Genomic DNA, 22,584 nt, shown 5'->3' with positions numbered 1-22,584 from the left:
GTTTTGTATATAACATTATATATTATGTATAAATAAGAATTGTCTTCAAACAATTTTGTTGTATTTTGATACAAAAACTACTTTCATATTTAACACATTTTAGTAGATAAAAGATAAAATTCCGATATTCAAATTTACGTTATGTCCGTGGCTCTCAACCTATAGTTTGCGGGCTCCAAGAATCACAATCTTTTTCTGTCTAATATAAATTATTCTCGCAGAGAGTTTCGTAGAGAGATCCGTGCAAGTTTTCATCCCGTTCCAAGCAAATCAGGATTTTAGCTGTTCGTTAAAGAACGTTTAACTAGTAATTAAGAATATTATTCTGACAAATATTACATAGAAAGAGTCCATGAGCTCCGTTGAACTGTCAAAAGGGGTCCGTGAAAAAAAAAAGAAGGTTAGGAACTACTGCTATACGGCGATTCTGAATGAATCTAATCTTCCGTTTACATAATCTTTACCGTTTCCCTACTAGATGTCCTTTCATTCGACCGAGAAATATAAGCAAGATAGTTTAGTCGTTCGAGCAGTCGCGTGGTGAATTCCGACTCGCGAGTGCGTGCGCAGTTTGTTCAATCGTACGAAAATTTACGAACTCTTTCGTATTCGAAGATGCAGCGTTCCGTCCAACGAGCAAACGGCGATGGCGTCCTCGCCTCACCAAGAAAAAAACAACGATTATTAAGCGCCACGGCCAAGGTTACTGTCATCCTTGGAGCTCAATGGGGCGACGAAGGAAAAGGCAAGTGCGTTGATATGCTTGCAACGGATGCTGACGTCGTCTGCAGGTGTCAGGTGAGTTCGCCATCTTTTACATTCTCGTCCTCCATCTTTTTCATTCTTGTCCGCCTTTTTTTCAACAGAAACTTACATGTGCTTACATCATTTCAATCGCGATTCATTCCGTTCGTTAGGGTAGTTATTTCACGAAACCACGATCTCTTTATTCTATACGCGTCAGCGCATTTCGATTCGTTTTCTGTCATGTTCTTCTAAATTCTCGAAACATTTCCTCTCTTTCTCTTTTCTCGCTGTTCCTTCCCCTTTGTCACGTGATTATTCGAATGTCTAATTCTATTTTCATAGTTTAATTCGGTAATTATTTACATCGGGAGATACCTCGCCAATGACCTTGACCTTGACACATGTTGAGGGGGTACCGATCAACTTTTACGAGTTAAATAATTGACGGTCTCTTGCGATTTCCGATGTAAACTTAACCCTTACGTTGGCAACCGGGTACCTGGGTAATCATTTTCTTACGTTTCTGTAAAAATATCGCATAACCGCTTCAGATTTCCATTCTTTCGTATATCTTTTATGTCAGTTTACGTTTTAATAATAAAATTGTATTAAAACAATCTTAAATATCAAAGAAACATTAGATATTTTATGAATGGAAACATGGACCAATTTTTAACCAAAATCATGTAATTGTATTTGTATATTTGTCATAAACCGATTGCTGCTAATTGTAGTAACATTTTTGCATCTTTCTATGCTGTTTAAAAGGATCAATTTAACGCATCCGACAAGATCCCACCGCTTTCTCTTATCTTTTTGTTCATGCACAGAAATAGAAAGAATATCGTTTAATGCAATTCACCTATCTATTGTACTTTCTATTATTAATTTAGTAGAAATATGTCCTGTGGTTCAAGCATTCGATAATTGACTTTGAACTATTCAAAATAAAGGAAATCTAAACAAGGCAAAGTCCACTTCATCCCTGGATAGCTCTTCGTAGAAATAAGAATAAATATCTTCTTAGAGCAATATGTCTATTGTGTAATAAAAATAGAAGTTCTAAAGCTATTAGCAAAGACTGCGCAAGGTCATAATGAAAATCAAACATAATTGTTAATAATGTAACAGTACGTGCAGAAAATGTTATTTCCAAATTATGTGGTACTCCAGTTGTACCAAAATATTGATACACAAATATACATGGACATAATATGTGTTATGTTTATAGTCTGGCACTGTTATAGTTTATAGTAAACTGTTAAACTTGGCAATCATTTTTACTTCAACCATTATATATTTTTAAAGAATTCATAATAATTCTGTGTTTGATTTAGATTACTTAAACTGTTATAACAATGTAGTAAATCGTCTAATTTTACGAATAAGCTCATTTTTATTTCATTTATGTAATTAAAGAATTTAGTGAAATTTTCATAGACACAGTCTAAAATAGTTTTAAAATAAGAAGAGTTAAATATATTATGACCCATGGAAAAGTATAATTTAATTCCTAAATAAAATCTGTAAATATCTGAAGAATGTGGGTTGGATTTATTTTGAGTTTGGAATAGTATGTACATATAATTGTATATATTTATATAGAGTGATTTTACAGTAAAATTATTTTTAATCAATTACATTCAAATTGAAGTGTTCATTTTTTATGAACAGATCATCGTTTAAAATAAAGTTACATATAAAGGATGAGTCATTAATCATTAGAACCCGAATTATATCTGATGCATTTGATGATATAAGAAAATGGAAAAAGAAATGTTAATTTCACTAAAGTCATAATACAGAATTATAATTTAACGAATAAGAAGAGTGTGTTCTATTTTAGTAGAAGTTCAATAAATATAGGAATACCATTGGTATCATTTAAAAGTATTGTTATACATTTTTAAATAAACGATGATAAAGACAGAGATAATACGTATCGTACTAACGTCTCGCGATAAAAATGCCGAGTTGCATGAAATGAATATCGTCCACTCGATATTAGAATAAGTCTTCTTGGTAAATGTCGATTGTAACTGTGATACGTTTAGACAGAGAGACTGAAAGCTAAAAAAATTGATTTTATAATTATTGAAACCAAATTAAATTTGCCATTTTATTTCTTCTTTTCATCCTATTAAAAAATAGTAACTTCGGAGGTAGAATAAGGATATCACGTAAGTATACTCTGTTCACATTTGTGAATTTGAAATTTAACGAGAAACTGTAAACTTATTCGGAGAATTGTCATTGAAAAATTATTTTTTCAGCATTATTTTTATGTCGTATAATATTACGAACTGCCAAAGGAGACTTTCTGTATGCAATAAGCTATCGAGGGAAATAATTCAAACTAATGTGTTATTTCCAAAAAAAAAATAAATATTTATTTTTAGGAGTACGATATGAAACAATTAGGCGTGCAAATATGTATATTCGTGACGTTTAAATAAATGTGTTGTGTCGAACGAATAATAATTTGTCCTGTAAGCGATTTCACAGGTTTGAAGGTTTCGCGCGTCACGTGATACGGCCATAATATGTTCCACTCGCGTTGAGTAAACAAATAAAGGTTGGAATTAGTCCAGTTCAGTTGCTGTAGATTCGATTAGATAGCAACGTAATGTAGCAAATCTTTTATTCAATGTTTCGTAAAAGTCCCAGTGTCTTATCAATTTACTACCACGGTCTACAAGAATCTTTATTATTTCACGAAGATTAAGTAACAGATACGGACGACATTCTATAGTATTTTCCAGAACTAGTTGCTACGTCGATTTAATTTAAAATAAATTTGTTACTCTGACTCCCATCCTCCCACAGAAATTCGGATATCGATTTTTAATTTAAATTAGAAATAAACTAATAACCACGAAGGATTAGATGAATAATAATTGTGATAGTAGTAAAATATTGATTAAATAACGAATGAAGGTATAGAGGAGTATTGATTTAATCACAAAACTGAAAATAATGTAATAAATCATTCAATCGATAGAACTTGAAAGGTATGATAGAAACTAGTTTTTCTTCTACGTGTTGTTATCTTATTTGATTTACATGTTGGACACGTAAGAGTGTTTTTGCGCCTACGCATTCACGGCCTTGGCAATTATTCTATTATTCTTAGCAATTATTACACCACGTAATTCGATATAAAGCGTGCGACTTTGATCGCGCGAAGTTATGAAGTTCTCTTTTAAAATTTCAGAGCAATCTGTTTCTAGTTTCTTTTAAAATATATTTTTCCTTGCTGGATCTCGAAGCATTTTACAATTTAAGTTGCAATTAGTAACAATGTTTTCAAACTTCCAGATCGTATAATATATGAAGCATAAAAAATATAAAACTTGATTTATGTCTATTGATTTTTCTCTGTAAAATTTCAGTGACACTAAAATAGTTAATAATAAATTAATTAATTAATTTAAAAAAAAAAAAAGAAATAAGAATGGGAGTGTTGAAGATGTTGAAAAATAACTGTCTCCCGTTAGCTTGTCTAAGTACACAGGAAGTGAAAATCTGATCACTTGAGATTAGGATAAGCCATGCTGATAACGCAGTCTTAAATAACACACACTTCACAATTTCTCGTACATCTATTCAGTAAGAAAGATTTCCTCTAAAATTCTAATGTAATTTTTTATTAATTTATTTCTGTAGAAACACCTTACATTAATGTACAAAAATGTTTATAAACATTTACAATTGTGCAATTTCATGAAGCTTGAATTGAAAACGGGTGTATGAAATTCATCGAAGAAGTCTATTTTCTGATCTAGACTTGAAACAGATTTTATTTAGTAAGTAATGGAAATGGTAAACCTTACGTTTAGGGGAGGCAGCACCGATGGCCTTGACCTTGACATATGTCGTTAAGTTCGTTTTTTATTAAAAAGTTATTAGCATATAAAAATCATATAATATAACGTATTTATTTAAGTAAAACGATTATATTATATTGTATTTTATTACAAAATGGGTTAGGTCTGGATTAGTGTAGGGGGTGACTGGGGCAGTCTTCCAGTCAGCTAAACGAATTTAATGTGATCCTGTTCAACTCGTCATGAAACGAAATTCCTTATTCTTGTTTTTTATTTTCGGTCATTTTTATATACTAATAACTTTTTAATAAAAAAAACTAGAGGTAGCTATGACTTTTTTGGGGATGCTCAAGAGCGTGACCTTCATAAACTGTGTGAAAGTCAAGGTCACATTGTAATACTAATAATAACTTTTTAATAAAAAAAACGATTGAAAAAAAAGGCTAAAACCTACCGAGGGTCATTCAGGGGAGTGCCCTTGGCAACATAAGTCAAGGTCAAGGTTATCACAGCTGCCTCCCCTAAACGTAAGGTTTTCCATGGAAATTTGTTCGTTTAAAATTTTGATTTGAATTTGGATTTACGAATCTAAGTCACATGTTATTTGGTTTTACGCTTCTATTTGGTGTTTAGTATGAAAAAGCATTGTTGGATTTAATTACCAAGCATACTACAGTATTGTCTCTCTATAGGCTCGCGTGTCGGGACCGGGCGCACGCAACTTGAGAGACGAGTAGTCTATTCGGCTTTCTTTGATTTCACGCTCGAGCGTTCAAGGGGGATGGGGCTCGTCGACTTTTCTTCGGTTTTCTCTTTGATATCCGATACCCGATGTCGCGGCGCGGTGATTACAAACGAAGTAGTGGGGATAGCTTCGCGTCTATAGAGAATCCGAAAACGCGCGGCTATAGAGAGACAATACTGTACTCGTAAGAGCGTAACGTTCGTCGCGATACACTCGATCCCATCGCTACTTGTACAGAATGCTGCCAAAGTCTGAGGTTTTAAATTGTCGTGACAATAAACGTGCATGTTAACGTGACGTTAATACTCGATTTCTATTATCGTGACAATGTATATTGCAGTATTTATCGTCGTGGAAACCGAAAGTCACGTTGCTTTGATGTTCTAATCAGGGTCGTGATTTCAGTGCCACGAAATCGGGCCGAGTTTGATATTTCTGAAACGATAATTGCATGGCACCGTTGTCTCGGCATTCTCTCGACTCTGCAATTAATTGTGTATCTGCATAACGACCGGAACAATCAACGAAAACGAACTCTTAAAATCACTTTCGTAGCAGTTACTTCGTTAAAGTCATCGACGTTCTTAAAATAATTTTTTCACTCTATTTATAAATAATTTCCCTCAAAAAAAATGCAAGGAACTATTAAATCATGCTTTATATCCCCAGTGGTTTATAAACTTTAGTCTCTAAAAAAAACAAAAAAAAGAAATTTTTATCATAAAAAATTTTGGGTGTAGAAATTTTCAAAAAATTTACAACACTCGCTTTTTGATAAATTTTTGACAATTCCTGGCGAAAAGTAATTAATAATTGATGTCTTAAATGGTTTTAGACAAAGAATTACAGTGTTATATTCATTGGTTTCAAATGTTATTTATAAAATCTAGGGTTCTACGCAGTTGGTTTTAATTAATCAGGGCGTGGTGATTGCAAAAAGTCACATGAATGTGAAACCTCAAGGCTGGAACTGTATCGCCGCAAGATTTTTTCCGACATTCAAGTGTTAAACGATTTATATGATTTATAAGCCTGTTACTTCCAATCTTATTTCCCGAGATATTTTCTCTGGTGCTGGAACACCGAGAAACGCTTTTCCTTGGGAAAATTGAATTCTTTTGTTAAATAAACTCAAGATGCAAGACGTTTCGAGAGTCAAATTCACCGTTACCTCGTTAAAACGTTACGAGCTGCCCCAAACTCGAACGCTTTATCGAGGAATGCAGCAATATTGGGAATTAATTCGTTTCGATTATTCCGAGTAAAATTGCGTATGTTTTCCTAGTATTATTGTCATTAACATAGCAATTCGAAATGATAAAAAAACATTTCAAGAGTCAAATTCACCGTTACCTCGTTAAAACGTTACGAGCTGCCCCAAACTTGAACGCTTTATCGAGGAATGCAGCAATATTGGGAATTAATTCGTTTCGATTATTCCGAGTAAAATTGCGTATGTTTTCCTAGTATTATTGTCATTAACATAGCAATTCGAAATAATAAAAAAACATTTCAAGAGTCAAATTCACCGTTACCTCGTTAAAACGTTACGAGCTGCCCCAAACTTGAACGCTTTATCGAGGAATGCAGCAATATTGGGAATTAATTCGTTTCAGTTATTTTAGTACATATTATTCTCATTAATATAGTAATTCGAAATGTCCTAATCTGTCTAGAAAAGTTGACTCATCGTCATCAGCTTTTGCACAGTTATAGTGCTTAAAATACTGAAGCTTAGTTAATAGTTTAGCTGTTATTTAAGGTACCAAGAAGTTCTATATCTTCAATGCTTACAATACTGCCGGGTATATATATTTCACATTATTATTTATAAACGGTGCAGCGAAGTAAAAAAAGCAAAAGAAGCAAGCCCAGCGGGTAATCGAACGCAATGGATCCTAGAATAATAATTTTTTTATTCAATGTTTTTTTTTCCGTTGTCATTGTACCCACTTCGTTCAAAGTCTTTTTTATAAAAGCATAAATGAAAATGTTGAATCGAATTTGGGAAATTGAAAACGTATGAAATAAACGACCGATTAGAAAAATTGTGTACGCAGGAGAAAAAGAAAAATTTTAATTTTTCAGGGAGGAAGCAATGCCGGGCATACTGTTATAGTAGATGGTGTGGAGTTTCACTTTCATCTTCTGCCCAGTGGAATAATCAATTCTAGATGCGCATCGTTGATAGGTAATTATTTTTCGATCATGACGGTTTACAATAAAATTGTATACTATTATAATGTAATAACACAAAATAAAAAAAGAAAAGGGAAATATGAAACTTTAAACTTCGCTCGATCGTAATAATCGTATAATTGCATAAAAAATAATTATTAGTGACGCCATGAAGTGGCAAACACGCTAAAGAACTCTTGAACATGTCTGTTTTCCACGCTAAAGACCGAGAAAATGTCGAGGACATTTTCCAGGCACAGTAATTATTCAAAAAATTAATTTTACTATCAGATCGACCTCGTTTTTTTTAAATAAATAATTATACCAGCATTAATTCAGTCGAGGAATTTGTATAAAATTAAAGTAAACCGAAGAACAGCTTTGAAAGACAAATAGAGATATTCGAATCTGAATAGCAGACATACCGATGTCTCGTAATCTCGATGATAATTGATGGTTCGAGTTGCGCCTATATTACGAGAAATGTCGACAAGTATATATCTTACTTAATATCGATGATTATCTGTGCGACGCATCGAACCAATGCTTGGGAATTGATACGTATCGATATTAATGGGTATGTCATTGGATTGTGGTCCCATCGTTACAATTGATCCATTTTGTAGCGATGGGACCGATATGGTTAAACATTGATAATAATTTTAGCAATTTAGTACCCAAGTATTTAATCGATACCAATATTTTTGTGGAAATAAATTTAAATCGATCAGTGGTGGATCTAGAAGTGCCTAAAATGGCGAGGAGAAGGGGGGGGCTAATAAAAAATGATGAAAAAACGATTAAAATTTGGATAATAGTTTTGCGTGGGGAGGGGGGTGCAAAGGATTTAGTGCCTCCCCACCCCACTAAACTCAGTCTAAAAGTATACTTAAAAACTTGTACGGCATGAAAGTAGTCTTTCAAAAAAAAAAACATCGAATAGATAATCTTTCTTTGATGACTAAATAATATTTTAACCAGCTTCCGGTATAGATAGTCTATCGATTCGATAGTCGTTCCCATCGCCAGTGAATCGCACGAGTCGCCGATGACGAATGCGCAGAATGAAATTTGGCCGTGGTTCCGTTGCCGTAACTCCATCACAAGGACGCTCGTTACGCATGAAGCCTGGGTTTCCTCAGTCATCTTGTGTGTTCTTTAACTTCATCGTGACTAGGCACGTGATTATCTTTCTAGGAACGAGCACGACCCATCCACCCGCATTTACGTTCTCTGCGCCATAAATTTAGACCTCGAGGTCGCTAGAACATTCTACAAACTTCGACTGGCTGCACTGACTTTGGCGTCAGTTTCGAATCGGTTACCACCGGTCCGTGGCGTCAGTCTCGTATCCGACGTCCACCCACCGAACCAATGCGTTATTATAGAATGACTGTTTTATGTTAGGAATCAACGGAATTGATTGCACAGGCGTGCTCTAGCCAGAGTTTGCCTTTTGTTCGTTTCAGTAACGCGTAGGAATTATTAACAATCTGGATCTTTATTTTCTGTTAATTCTTTTCACGTTCCACGAAACGAATCTTAAATATTAAATGTTAATATTGGTTAAGTCGATGTTGGAAATTGTCTCGATTTGCTTAGATAAAGCTCTCACTCGAGACGTTTTAGTTTCTGGAAAAGTTTTGGTTCCAAGATCAAGTTTGTCCCTCGAATAGGTCTGCATCTTCCAGAGAATTTATATTGTGGCGCTGTATATTGTAAAGTCGTTCGAGGAATGTATATAACTGAGGGGTCGGTCGAGTGCTTGTGACAGCGCGACCCCTCTGGTGGCGAGCATGGGAGGCGACGCCACAATATCAATTAAAAAAGCGATTGTGCTTAGCCAAGAGAGCTTGCAATTTCTCTGTACAATAATGCCAAGTTCAGGACATGACAAAAAGTTCAGATTTTTCAGGCACGCTGTGTACGCAACGAAAATAAATATTTAAACTTAAGAAAGATATTCGAATATTTTGTTTCCAGCGACTCCCGTATGCTCATTAGAACCGTTAATATATTTGTATATTCGTGTAGAAGAAGAAGAATCGGTTACCGTTCGTGAGATAACTGCTTTAACCAATTTAAAGTTCTTCAGGCTGACCTTCCGACCCTCTTTCCCAAGGCTCTTAATTAAGCTTTGAAATTGTTAGAACAAGTGACATTGCTTTAATTCTGTATAATTTTTCCAGGGAATGGAGTCGTGATACATCTACCGAGCCTCTTCCAAGAATTAGAAAGCAACGAAGCCAAAGGGATGAAAAATTGGCAGGAGCGATTGATCATTTCTGATCGGGCGCACATTGTTTTTGATTTTCACCAGCAAGTTGATGGCCTCGAGGAATTGGCGAAGGGAACTCAATCCCTTGGCACTACTAAGAAAGGAATTGGGCCTACCTACTCGAGCAAAGCCGCCAGAAATGGACTCAGAATCGGCGATCTTCTTGGAGATTTTGATAAATTCTCCCAAAAGTTCGACGCGTTAGTGAAGTCGTATCAAAGAATGTTTCCAGCGCTGGAAGTTGATGTGAAAGCGGAGCTTCAACAGTATAAAGAGTATGTGTTTCAAATGTCGGCAATAACAATATTCTTATTACGTCTTAAGGACCTTGAACGAATGAAAGGAATAGTTAGTGCGGCTCCAAATGGCCTCAGAGTCCATTGGATCAAGGATCAAATAATTAAATAACATTCGTTTTGAATCAGAGGCAGTCATTCATTTAATGCAACAACGTTGTTCTGTTTCCAGATACGCGGAAAGAATAAGACCATTGGTAAAAGAAACAGTTCAGTATTTACATCAATCGTTACGCGAGGGAAAGAAAGTGTTAGTCGAGGGCGCGAATGCCGCCATGTTGGATATAGATTTTGGAACGTATCCCTATGTTACCAGCTCTAACTGCAGTATAGGCGGAGTTTGTACCGGCCTTGGACTTCCGCCATCTTATATTGGGGAAGTAGTTGGGGTTGTCAAAGCATATACTACAAGGGTCGGGGACGGACCATTTCCTACCGAACTTCTAGACGCGACAGGTGATTTTTTACAAAAAAGGGGACACGAAGTTGGAGTTACCACGAGTAGAAAAAGGCGTTGCGGTTGGCTAGATTTAAATCTTCTGAAGTTCACCGCGATGGTGAACGGGTAAGAAATATTTGATAAAATCTAAGGCGGGAAATAAATAAATTGTACCGTTACCGATACCGATAATTTAATTTCATTTATTTAGATATACATCGATATGCGTGACAAAATTAGATATCCTAGACACGCTTCCAAAAATTCAAGTTGGCGTGGGATATCGGTTGAATGGAAAAGAAATTGATTATTTTCCAAGCAGCAGTTCCGATTTAGCGAAAGTGGAGGTGATTTATGAAACTATCGATGGATGGCAGTCGAAGACAGAAAATGTACGTTCCTTAGAAAAACTGCCGGCTAATGCTAAGAAATATATACAACTAATAGAAGAGCATCTTAACGTACCAGGTAATATTCTATTACACTAATTCTAGATTTAAAATTTCCGTTATTGTTAGCGTGATAATACTGTAGTATTAAAAATCTTCGTGTCTGTAACTTCTTATTGTATACATATTTTATTTTGATGCTAATTTTTTCCTATACTTTAGAATGAAATTAAAAAAAATTAAAGAATGTAGACATTAGAAAAGTTTTTTTTTTACACTTTAATTTAATTTTAATGTACTTATCATTGAAGGATCTATATCATTAAATGTTGACATACAATAAAAATCGCGTACAATTATATATAGGGTGTTGCTATTATCCGCGGTTTAGAATAAGAATGTTTGACAGAAATTACAGCGAAAGTTGTTTGTTTCAGTTAAATGGATCGGAGTGGGAGCAGATCGTGAAAGCGTAATCATGCTTTGACGTTACACTTATCAGTTACTGCAATGGAAATATGTTAATTTATTTATTCGGTTGGTTACTTTTTTTAATAAATTTGGTCCGTTGATGAATTGGATAAAGCAAGCGCACAAGAAGCACATGACAAAGAAAACCATAGCATTAAGCTCTTGGATTTTAGTAGAATTTAACAATTGAAGAATACGAGTCTTCGAAATCCTTCCTATTATGGGATAATTCATGCCAATCATGTTATCTATTGTTTGAATATAAAATAAAAAATGTTAATTAAATTGTATTTATTTGAAAACTATTTTACTAAATGTTTAATCCTCTAACGATATGTTTTAACTAGTCTTGTGTAAAATAATGTTTCTAATGAAACATATAAAGAATTTTGTTCAATTTTTTCGTAATTAATTACTCATAAAATTACTTGTAAAGTAATTTTTTCATCAGTATTTTATGTTATCTTACATACAAACATGTTGCAATAAACTAATATGTATGCAACACTAAGCATAATTTTCCTTATTTTTAATAGTAATTGACGCCCATTTACATCCTCCACTTTAAAATTATTTATAATTACAACAGATTCACACGGGAAAAATTTTAATGAGAGATTCTAGAGGTCAAAATAAGACGAAAATCAAGAATACCAATTTGTTGATTGAGGCTTCGTTAAAAAGTTATTAACAAAATTATTAATAAAATTTGCTCGCAACCAAAAATAATTTTTCTAGTACGATTTGAAAATTTTTTTGTCGATGAAAAATTTCAGCCCCCTGTCGATTTTTCTTAAAAATTAGTTTTTCATTTTTAGTGATTTTGTTTGACGCTCTACAGAAAAGTTGTTTAATACTTCTTTGTAGGTATCCATGAGCTCTACTTCCAGACTAAATTTTAATGAAATCCATTAACTATTGTAGGAGTTATGCCCGTTTGAAAATTGGACCATTTTTATGGGGTTTTTGTTACTTCACGTAATTAAGGAACAACTTTCCGATTAGTTTTGAAATTTCTACATATTCTACGCCAAAATACGCGTAATTTGCATTTTGAAACATTAAAATCCTCCAATCCGTTCAGAAGTTATGATGTTTGAAACATACACATGAACTTTCAGGGAAACATTTCTAACCTCACATTATATTTTTGGTAAAGAATTTTTTTCTCGTAAGTGCGTAGGATTTCTGAGGTATGTCTATTCACCAAAAGTGATTATAGTTGACCCCCGCAACCGAAAATAATTTTTCCAGAATGATTTGAAATTTTTTTTTCGTCGTTATATTTAGGCATCTAATTAGATTTTCTTCAATCAGGTATTTATACTCAATCGTATTAATAATATACACATGTATATATATATATATATAGATATGCTCGTTCATAGAAATAATAACAAAAATTTCTTTTTTTCAATAGTTAAAACATGGTCAGGGAGTTTTAAACATGTATCATATCAAGAAAGAAGGGCTCACATTCACCCTCTTTCTCGATTCCCCGAAGTACACGTAGCTCGTGTGGTAGCTGTGCCTGCTATCCCCAGTGGGGATTCCCCACCAATCCGTCAGACGCTAAGGAAGTTCGTCGTCACTATTGTCGATTTCGATGCACTCAATTATGCCAAATATGGCCACACTGCGCCCGTGTAGAAACAGTGCAATATCGTGTAACATTCAGCAATGAATATCATTAAAAAAAACTAACCTATTAGCTGAACAATTATGTATTACATTTAAGTTCTACGATACTAAAAATATTATGTTCCTTATATTTCTACTAAACTAAAATCTGGAAAAAACTAAGTAATTTTCTAGTTTTAAATAACCTGTTAATACATACCAATATAGCTTGCGTGAGTAAATAAAATTTTGTAAATCCGAATAAACGATATGTGTTAATTATTATCGGTACATATATAGTTTCTGTTACATATCAAAAAAATGTACAGTTATTCATAAAATTAAGCATACAACTACGTTGATTTTCATTTCTTTTTATAGAAAACTATATATTATTTTTTACATAGAATCATTAAGTAAAGTACATAGAATATATATGTTTATAAAAGATATAATGTAAACAAAACTAGAAAATAAATGGTGCTGATAGTTTCTTAAATGAAAAGTGGTATTAATTTTTTAAATGTTGCAATTAAATATATAGAAATGTATATATTATAATTAATGTGCTTTGATATATTCTTGAATAGAAAATGTTGGAATTACCACGTATAACAAGGTCGTTGAGGATGTTTACAAACCTTGGACGTATTAAAAGTATAACTGAATTGGAACCAAACAATTTATTTAAAAAACATGAAGAACAATCTAACTATTTAAAAAGGTATTTCTTTACTTAATACCTACTAAATTCTATATACTGTATAAATTATATAATTAGCATTAGTATGGAATTTTGTGGTCTATTAAAAATGTTATAATATATCTACATTTACATATAAAATAGAACACTCAAATGGCAGGATTTAGATAAATTTCTATCCAAAGAAGTTATGATTTCTATGAATAAGCTACGTCAACTTGCTGCACAAGCACTTGGTATGTAATTATTTACAATGATAAAAGTTGAAAAGATATTGTTAATTTATTATTATTTTAGGTGAATACTCTTCTGAACTCTTAAATGAGTTTACGATATTTATATTGTATTCATTAATGGATGAAAAACTGATAACGGAGAAGAAATTTAAGGTTTTAAAAGAAAAAGCAGGAAATTTAACACTCGAGATTGCTCATAAAATGATGGATGTAAGTATATATCAACTTGTGTGATTTCTAGCATTATAATTAACTCCTGTAATATAGTCAAAAACTGTGTATACTTAAAAAGTACAAAGAAATATTTGTATACATCTTTTTAAAAATATTTTTCCTTATTCTAATAATAATGTTGCAAAAAAACTTTGTTACATAACAATTATTGTACACAACTTTTGAAACATTGTTTTACAATCAGTACTGAGTCGATTTTACTTAGTATATAGTATTTAACATACCCAATTAATTTTAGTTGTAAATTTTATTTATTTTCTATAGGTAGTATCATTAATTCGGGAAGTAATAAACGAAGATACACTAGAACTTTTAAGAAATGGAAACAAAAATGTTAATAGTACTGAAATATTAGAAACTGACTTATTCGGTACAAAATTAGTCTACAAACCTGCAAGAGCTGTGTGGCCCGATACTGCAATGCTTCGTAGCATGCAGTTGAAAAATACAAATCAGACTACCAATAATTTTACAATGAAATACAAAAATGAAATCACAAAACCATGCAAAACTGAGGTACGCATGAAATTTTTTTTATTTTATTTGTTTTTTAAAATATTTTAATTATCGTTATATTTTGTTTCAGTTTGATAAAACAATATACAAAAGAGGCTTGAAGTTATGCTATAAAAAATTTTGCGTAGATTTTACTTTTGAGAATTTTTTAAGATTAATAATCTCCAAATTAATATATTGTGAAAGTCAAAACGAGCTGTTAGATTTTTTAGGTTCAGAACATATAGAATTTATCGAGTATATTATACAGCATCAAAAAAGTATTATAGTTTATCATAGTAGTTTGAAAACACAAAAGCAATCTAATATACAGAGGCCTGTTATTAGCGGTCAGATAACTGTACAATCTGTAAAAGAAAAGTATTTAAACAAGCAAATACAGAAAAAGGAAAAAAAATTAAATAAAATATCAAGTAAACGAGAAGAAAAAGATGCTTTAGAAGAAAATGACATTCTATCGTTTGATTTGTACTGTACAAAGCTGGAAGCATTAAACGAAAAGCATACACCTGTATTAAGGAGAGAAATTGCTTTAGATAGAAATATACAAGAAAAATTTCCATTTGTATTTGATTCTAATGTAACCAGTAGATGTACAAGCAGTTTCATATCGGAACAAAAAATCATGCTACCACAAAATGTTGTGAGAAAAGATTCATCGATGTGTGAAGAAGTTCACATACCAATTTCAGAATTGCAACCAATTGATGTTAATTACAAACCCATTATGATATCCTCACTAGATGATATTGGACAAGTGGCTTTTAGTGGTGTAACATGTCTAAATAAAATACAAAGCATAGTATTTGATGCAGCGTATCATACTAATGAAAATTTATTAATCTGTGCTCCAACCGGAGCAGGTAAAACTAATGTTGCTATGTTAACTGTTGTACATCAAATAAAACAGCATATAGAAAATGGTCAATTAATGAAGAATAAATTTAAAATAATTTATGTTGCACCTATGAAAGCTTTAGCAGCAGAAATGACAAAAAATTTCGGTAAAAGACTTGAATGCCTTGGTATATCAGTTCGAGAATTGACTGGAGATATGCAATTAACCAAATCAGAAATTCAACAGACACAAATGATTGTTACTACACCAGAAAAGTGGGATGTTCTTACTAGAAAAGGTACTGGAGATATCTCTCTAACTAGCATTGTGAAATTGTTAATTATTGATGAGGTACATTTATTACATGACGATAGAGGACCTGTGGTTGAAGCGCTAGTTGCTCGAACTTTAAGACAAGTAGAATCTTCGCAAAATATGATTAGAATTGTTGGACTGTCAGCAACTCTGCCAAATTATTTAGATGTTGCAAAATTTTTAAGAGTGAATCCGTACATAGGACTCTTTTATTTTGATCATCGGTTTCGTCCAGTACCGCTTAGTCAGACATTCATTGGCGTAAAAGCGACAATGCCTTTACAAGAACAGAGTCATATGGATCAAGTATGTTACAATAATGTTGTGGAAGTAGTACGTAAAGGACACCAAGCTATGATATTCGTACATTCGCGTAATGCTACTGTTAGGGTAGCAAACGCACTGAAAGAGTTAGCACTGCAAAATGATACGTTAAAATTATTTGCGCCCGAAGGCCATGCAAAATTTACAAGCAAAGCTTTTAGTAAATCGCGTAATCAGCATCTAATTGAATTATTTAATAATGGATTATCAGTGCATCATGCTGGGTTATTGCGTTCAGAACGAAATTTAGTTGAGAAATACTTTGCCGAAGGATTAATTAAAGTGTTAGTTTGCACATCGACACTAGCTTGGGGCGTAAATTTACCTGCACATGCAGTGATAATAAGAGGAACAAAAATATATGATTCGAACAGAGGTTCATTTATTGATTTGGATATACTGGATGTTTTACAAATTTTTGGACGAGCTGGTAGACCACAGTTCGACACATCTGGCGATGCTGTTATTATTACTTCCCATAATAAATTATATCACTATTTGTCATTGTTAACAAATCAAACACCTATTGAGAGTAATTTCATTAAATACTTGGCTGATAATTTGAATGCTGAAATTGCACTAGGTACAATATCAAATGTAGAGGAAGCTATAAAATGGCTAAGTTATACTTATTTGTTTGTTCGAATGAGAATGAATCATCATGTGTATGGTATTCCCCCTCAAAAACTTTTAGACGACCAGTATTTAGAACAAACAAGGAGAGAACTAATTGATATAGCGGCCAGAAAATTAGATGAAGCTAAAATGATCCGATATAATTTAAATACTGGGGATCTTAATACAACGGATCTAGGACGTATTGCAAGTTATTTTTACCTTAAATACGATACTGTTGAAATTTTCAATGAATTGATGAAGCCAATTATGAGCGATTCAGAAATACTTGCAATGATATCTCAATCTCAAGAATTTCAACAACTAAAAGTAAGAGATGAAGAATTTGAAGAACTGCAAAATTTGTCTGCAGAATATTGTGAACTCATACCACGTGGCGGTTGCGAAAATGTATATGGCAAAGTGAATATTTTGCTGCAAACATATTTGTCACGTGGTCGCATTCATTCGTTTTCATTAATATCGGATCAAGCATATATTACTCAAAATGCTTTACGTATATGTCGAGCATTATTTAAAATTATGTTAAGAAAAAATAATGCAATAATGTCTGGACGCATATTAGAAATGTCAAAAATGCTTGAGTTGCAACAATGGAGTCATACACATCCACTGTGTCAATTCTCTTGTTTATCATCAGAAATTATTGATAAACTAAATCACTACGACCTGACACCTGATAAATTGTGTGATATGGACATCAAAGAAATTGGAGATATGTTGCGTAATCAGAAAGCAGCAGCATTGGTAAAGAAATGTTGCGAAGAGTTACCTATGGTAGAAATGGATTACAGTTTACAACCTATTACTCGAACAGTTTTAAGAATACGTTTGAGAATATATCCTCAGTTCCAATGGAATGACAGAGTTCATGGTAAAACCTCTGAACCTTTCTGGATATGGATAGAAAATCCAGAGAATAATAATCTTTATCACCATGAATATTTTGTCATGACAAAAAAAATGGTTTGCCATAATCTTGAACAAGAACTTGTAATGACTATACCATTGGTAGAACCATTACCTTCGCAGTACATAGTAAAAGCAACAAGTGATCGTTGGTTGGGCTGTGAAAGTATGTTACCTCTAATGTTTCATGACTTAATTCTGCCTGAAATATATCCTCCGTACACTGATTTGTTGGAATTACAACCATTACCAATAAAAGCATTAAAAGAACCAACATTCGAAAAGCTCTACAAATTTTCTCATTTCAATCCAATACAGACACAACTTTTTCATTGCTTGTACCACACAGATAACAATGTCCTTTTAGGAGCTCCAACTGGTTCAGGGAAAACAATTGTAGCAGAAATTGCTATGTTTAGAGTATTTAAAGCATATCCCAACCAGAAAATTGTATATATTGCGCCTCTAAAAGCTTTAGTTAGAGAACGAATAAAAGATTGGAAAATTAGATTCGAGGAACAACTGGGGAAAAAAGTAGTAGAATTGACTGGAGATGTGTCACCCGATATTAAAGTTATAGCTAGTGCTAATATTATTGTAACTACGCCAGAGAAATGGGATGGTATCAGTAGAAGTTGGCAGACAAGAACTTACGTGAAAAATGTTGCACTTATAGTTATAGATGAGATCCATCTCTTAGGAGAAGATCGTGGTCCTATATTGGAAGTTATTGTTTCAAGAACCAATTTTATCTCTTCTCATACTCTGAAAAAACTAAGAATTATTGGACTTTCTACAGCATTGGCTAATGCAATGGACCTAGCTAATTGGCTTGGTATTCAAGAAATGGGTCTCTATAACTTCCGTCCGTCTGTACGGCCTGTACCATTAGAAATTCACATAAATGGGTATCCTGGAAAGTATTATTGCCCTCGAATGGCAACAATGAATAAACCAACTTTTCAGGCAATTCGACAACATTCACCGTCCAGTCCATCTCTTGTGTTTGTTTCATCGCGCAGACAAACGCGATTAACTGCATTGGACTTAATTGCTTATCTTGCAGCGGAAGATAATCCGAAACAATGGCTACACATGCTCGATGAAGAAATGAACAATATTTTAAATCATGTACGAGATTCAAACTTGAAACTCACACTTGCTTTTGGAATTGGTATTCACCATGCTGGTCTTCAAGATAAAGACAGAAAAACTGTTGAAGAATTATTCGTTAATAATAAAATTCAGGTATTAGTCAATTATCTCTTTATTTCATTGTGAAAGTTCATTGTGAAACATCTATATTTTTCAACAAAGTTGAGAATATTCGAATACTGTGTATTTTATAAAACTATTATTTAGGTGTTAATTACTACAGCTACTTTGGCTTGGGGTGTGAATTTTCCTGCCCATTTGGTAGTGATAAAAGGCACAGAATATTACGATGGTAAAACAAAACATTACGTGGACATGCCAATTACAGATGTACTTCAAATGATGGGTCGTGCGGGTAGACCTCAGTTCGATGATTCCGGAGTGGCAGTTGTTTTAGTACACGATTTGAAAAAGAACTTTTACAAGAACTTTCTGCATCAACCATTCCCAGTAGAATCGAGTTTATTGGGAGTGTTGCCAGACCACATAAATGCAGAAATAGTTGCTGGTACAATTAAAACTAAACAAGAATTTTTAGATTATTTAACGTGGACCTATTTCTTCAGAAGATTACTAAAAAACCCTGTATATTATAATTTAAACACTTTGGAACCTCAAACAATTAATCAGTATTTATCATCTTTGCTGGATAGTACAATAAAGATGTTAATGGATTCGCACTGTATTGAATTTGATGAGGTATACAGTATTACATTTATGTTGATTTATTATTACAAAATATTACCTATGTTATATTTAAATTAATAATTACTTGCAAAGTTATAACATTAATAATTACACTTTTATTATTAATTCTAGAGCGAACAAATATTAATACCAGTTTCAATGGGTAAAATAGCATCATTTTATTATTTGTCGCATCTTACTATGTTGATGTTCGAGCAATCATTAAAAGAGTCTCTTACACTGAACGAATGTCTACGTATTTTATGCAATTCTTATGAATACAATGAATTGCCAGTCAGACATAATGAAGATTTATTAAATGAGTAAGTTAAAGTTTTAACTTTTTACTTAAGAAAAAACAAAAGATTTTTAAGTCTGAGTTTTAATATGTGTAATTATTTAACAGGGAATTAAGCAAAATGTGCCGTTACCCAGTAGATAACTATACGTATGATTCTCCAAATACCAAAGCATTTCTATTACTTCAAGCATATTTTTCAAGACTTCCGATGCCATGTACAGATTATATTACTGACTTAAAGTCGGTTCTTGATCAAGCAATTAGAATTATTCAAGTATGTATAATCATGTAACATATATATTTTATATCTGTAATTATTGCAATGTAAGCCTTAAGTCAACATTATAATGTCCAATTATTTACAGGCAATGATAGATAGTGTTGCAGAACACGGATGGTTAGAAAGTGCGCTTATGATAATTCAGTTACTTCAAATGATCATTCAAGCTCGATGGATAGATGAATTTGCCATTACTACATTGCCTCATGTACACTCAGAACATTTGCAGTTATTTTCATCTATATCAACAGTACTTCCAGTATTATGTGCTAGAATGCACGATAAATATAATTTACTTTTAGCAGCACTTGAAAAAGAGTTTCAAGAAAATGAAATACATCAGGTAAATATGACGGATTTTCATACTATAGATTATTTGCTTTGTTTCAGACACAAAAATCTGAAAAGAACTTAAGTTTTATCACTATATTCCATGATAAGATTATTTAAAATATGTTTGATAATTATTAGTTAATTACAAATTCAGAACAATAAGTCTTATAATAACTTTGACGATGATTTAACAGATACATCAAGTAATCCGAGAAATGCCAATACTCTGCATTGATTTAAGTTTGGAAGGTTATTGGTCCGATGGAACTAAACAAAAGCCTATATCATTGCAATCCAACAAACCTATAACTACTATAGATATACATAAAGATAAAGACTATACATTAAGCATTGGCATGAGAAGAAAAAATAAATCCAATAATTTGAAAGCACATTGTCCCATGTTCCAAAAAGGAAAGGATGAATGTTGGTTTTTAGTTTTAGGTAGCATTTTTGAAAAAGAGTTATGGGCTTTAAAACGTGTCAGTGGCATAAATCATCAACGGAAACATCATCAATTGCAATTTACAGCACCATCAAAATTAGGTAATTTCATATGTATATGTTTATGTTTCAATATGAAATAATTTTTTTCTTTTTTTAACTATAAAATACAAATTCTTTTCTTTAGTAAAAATAACTAAATCTTTTTTTTATTTAAAGGTCAAATGACATTAACATTTTATTTGATGTCCGATTGTTATATGGGACTGGATCAGCAATATGATGTACACATAAATGTAATACCTTAATTAGATACGAGTAAGCGAATGCTCAAGACTGCATTTTTAAAGGTGATATATATATGTATATTTGATTTTACTATATTAATTTTCTTTATAGCAAGTAAACGTAAATATTTTTAAGAAATGTATAGTTATATGAAGTTCATAGTTATATAAATAAAATATTTTTAAGAAATTTATAGTTATACAAAGTAATATTTATGGAACTCGTTTTTAATGTCTGGAGGTGCTTTGATTAAAATTAAGACTTTAAATATATTTTTCAAGCATTTAATTTCCCGAAGATGCATACAAATTTACATATACTTTTGTTACATAGTACACGACTATGAAATAATATCAGTATATGATTTATTTTATACTCTCCATACAAATGTAAACCTTACAAGCTTAGTATACGAAGATAGAAAAAGCAACACTTGAAGGATCAGTTTTATAATTCCATATAATTTATAAATAAAGCAGCATATTAAATATGTTAGTTCACTTTATTACAAAACAAGTTTCATAAAGTACACATAAAATTTATTATAAAAATGCTTTATTACAACATAAATATTCATAATTTGTAAAGAATAAGGGCATATTAGTTTAAAATATTTTACACACATTTTTCTCTACTGATCCTCCTTCAAACTTACACCATAACATTGGGACAATACAATGTTTGTATCGTTCAGTTTAGTTTCTTACACTAACGAGAAATAACAAGAGATTATAGGTTAGGAAGGATTTGAGATCATTTCATTGCTTTGTTTTAAAGGAAAAAAAGAATACTTAAGTTATACCCTATTATTACTGTAATGATATTCTGTATAATGTTCATTAATGCAGACCATTCATACTAACGACATAGAAGAGATATGTGTTAAACTTACTTCTTTAGCATTCAATGTACACGTGTCCCTGAGATGAATAATGAAAAAATAAAATGTATTTTCTATTTATTAATTTTATTAATTGGAAGTAAGTATTAAAAGATACTAAACTAAAACAGCTTTAAATGATTTTATACAATAAATAACTTTATATTAACAGTATCTCTTCAAATCACAATCAATAAATCTACACAATGGATACTATCATACTTATGTTGACTTATAATTTATGAATATCCTCGTGACTCAACGTTCCATAGAAAATAATATGACTCTTATTATTTTCTAAACTTACTGCACTGACAAATTTGAATCAATAATATTAATAATAAATGTTTTTCTTTTATTTTCCACTATTATTTATATTAATGTAATAATGTCGTAAAATATTAATTTATTAATAATCTCTTCTTCATCAGTAGGCTGAATTTTCTGCCTTCTTAGAATGAATGATTAGTAAAAACTTACTTTATGCTATTATTATTCGCATAACAGTGGTACTA

The 22,584-nt window shown here is 32.1% G+C and overlaps 2 protein-coding genes across 2 annotated transcripts; both read left to right on the top strand.

Moving 5' to 3' along the window:
* The first annotated feature begins 542 nt into the window (after positions 1-542).
* On the top strand, positions 543-11,657 carry LOC122397279 (adenylosuccinate synthetase). Its single transcript, XM_043396371.1, has 6 exons — positions 543-798; positions 7,408-7,510; positions 9,687-10,050; positions 10,244-10,636; positions 10,722-10,978; positions 11,337-11,657. Exons 1-6 carry the CDS (start codon positions 616-618, stop codon positions 11,384-11,386), a joined length of 1,350 nt encoding a protein of 449 aa, XP_043252306.1. The 5' UTR covers positions 543-615; the 3' UTR covers positions 11,387-11,657.
* Positions 11,658-13,076: 1,419 nt separating this feature from the next.
* On the top strand, positions 13,077-21,256 carry LOC122397265 (activating signal cointegrator 1 complex subunit 3). The gene is made up of 12 exons (XM_043396329.1): positions 13,077-13,223; positions 13,581-13,714; positions 13,838-13,929; positions 13,991-14,139; positions 14,428-14,679; positions 14,750-18,949; positions 19,064-19,555; positions 19,676-19,866; positions 19,950-20,118; positions 20,210-20,467; positions 20,652-21,003; positions 21,121-21,256. The coding sequence occupies exons 2-12, from the start codon at positions 13,584-13,586 to the stop codon at positions 21,207-21,209; spliced, it is 6,375 nt and encodes a 2,124-aa protein (XP_043252264.1). The 5' UTR covers positions 13,077-13,223; positions 13,581-13,583; the 3' UTR covers positions 21,210-21,256.
* Positions 21,257-22,584: the final 1,328 nt, after the last annotated feature.

This window comes from Colletes gigas, unplaced genomic scaffold (assembly GCF_013123115.1).
Source record: "Colletes gigas isolate AHSC1104 unplaced genomic scaffold, ASM1312311v1 Colletes_gigas_Sc00009, whole genome shotgun sequence".
Lineage (NCBI taxonomy): Eukaryota > Metazoa > Arthropoda > Insecta > Hymenoptera > Colletidae > Colletes > Colletes gigas.
The sequence above is the reverse complement of the archived record's forward strand: the minus strand, read 5'-3'. Positions and strand labels throughout refer to the sequence as shown.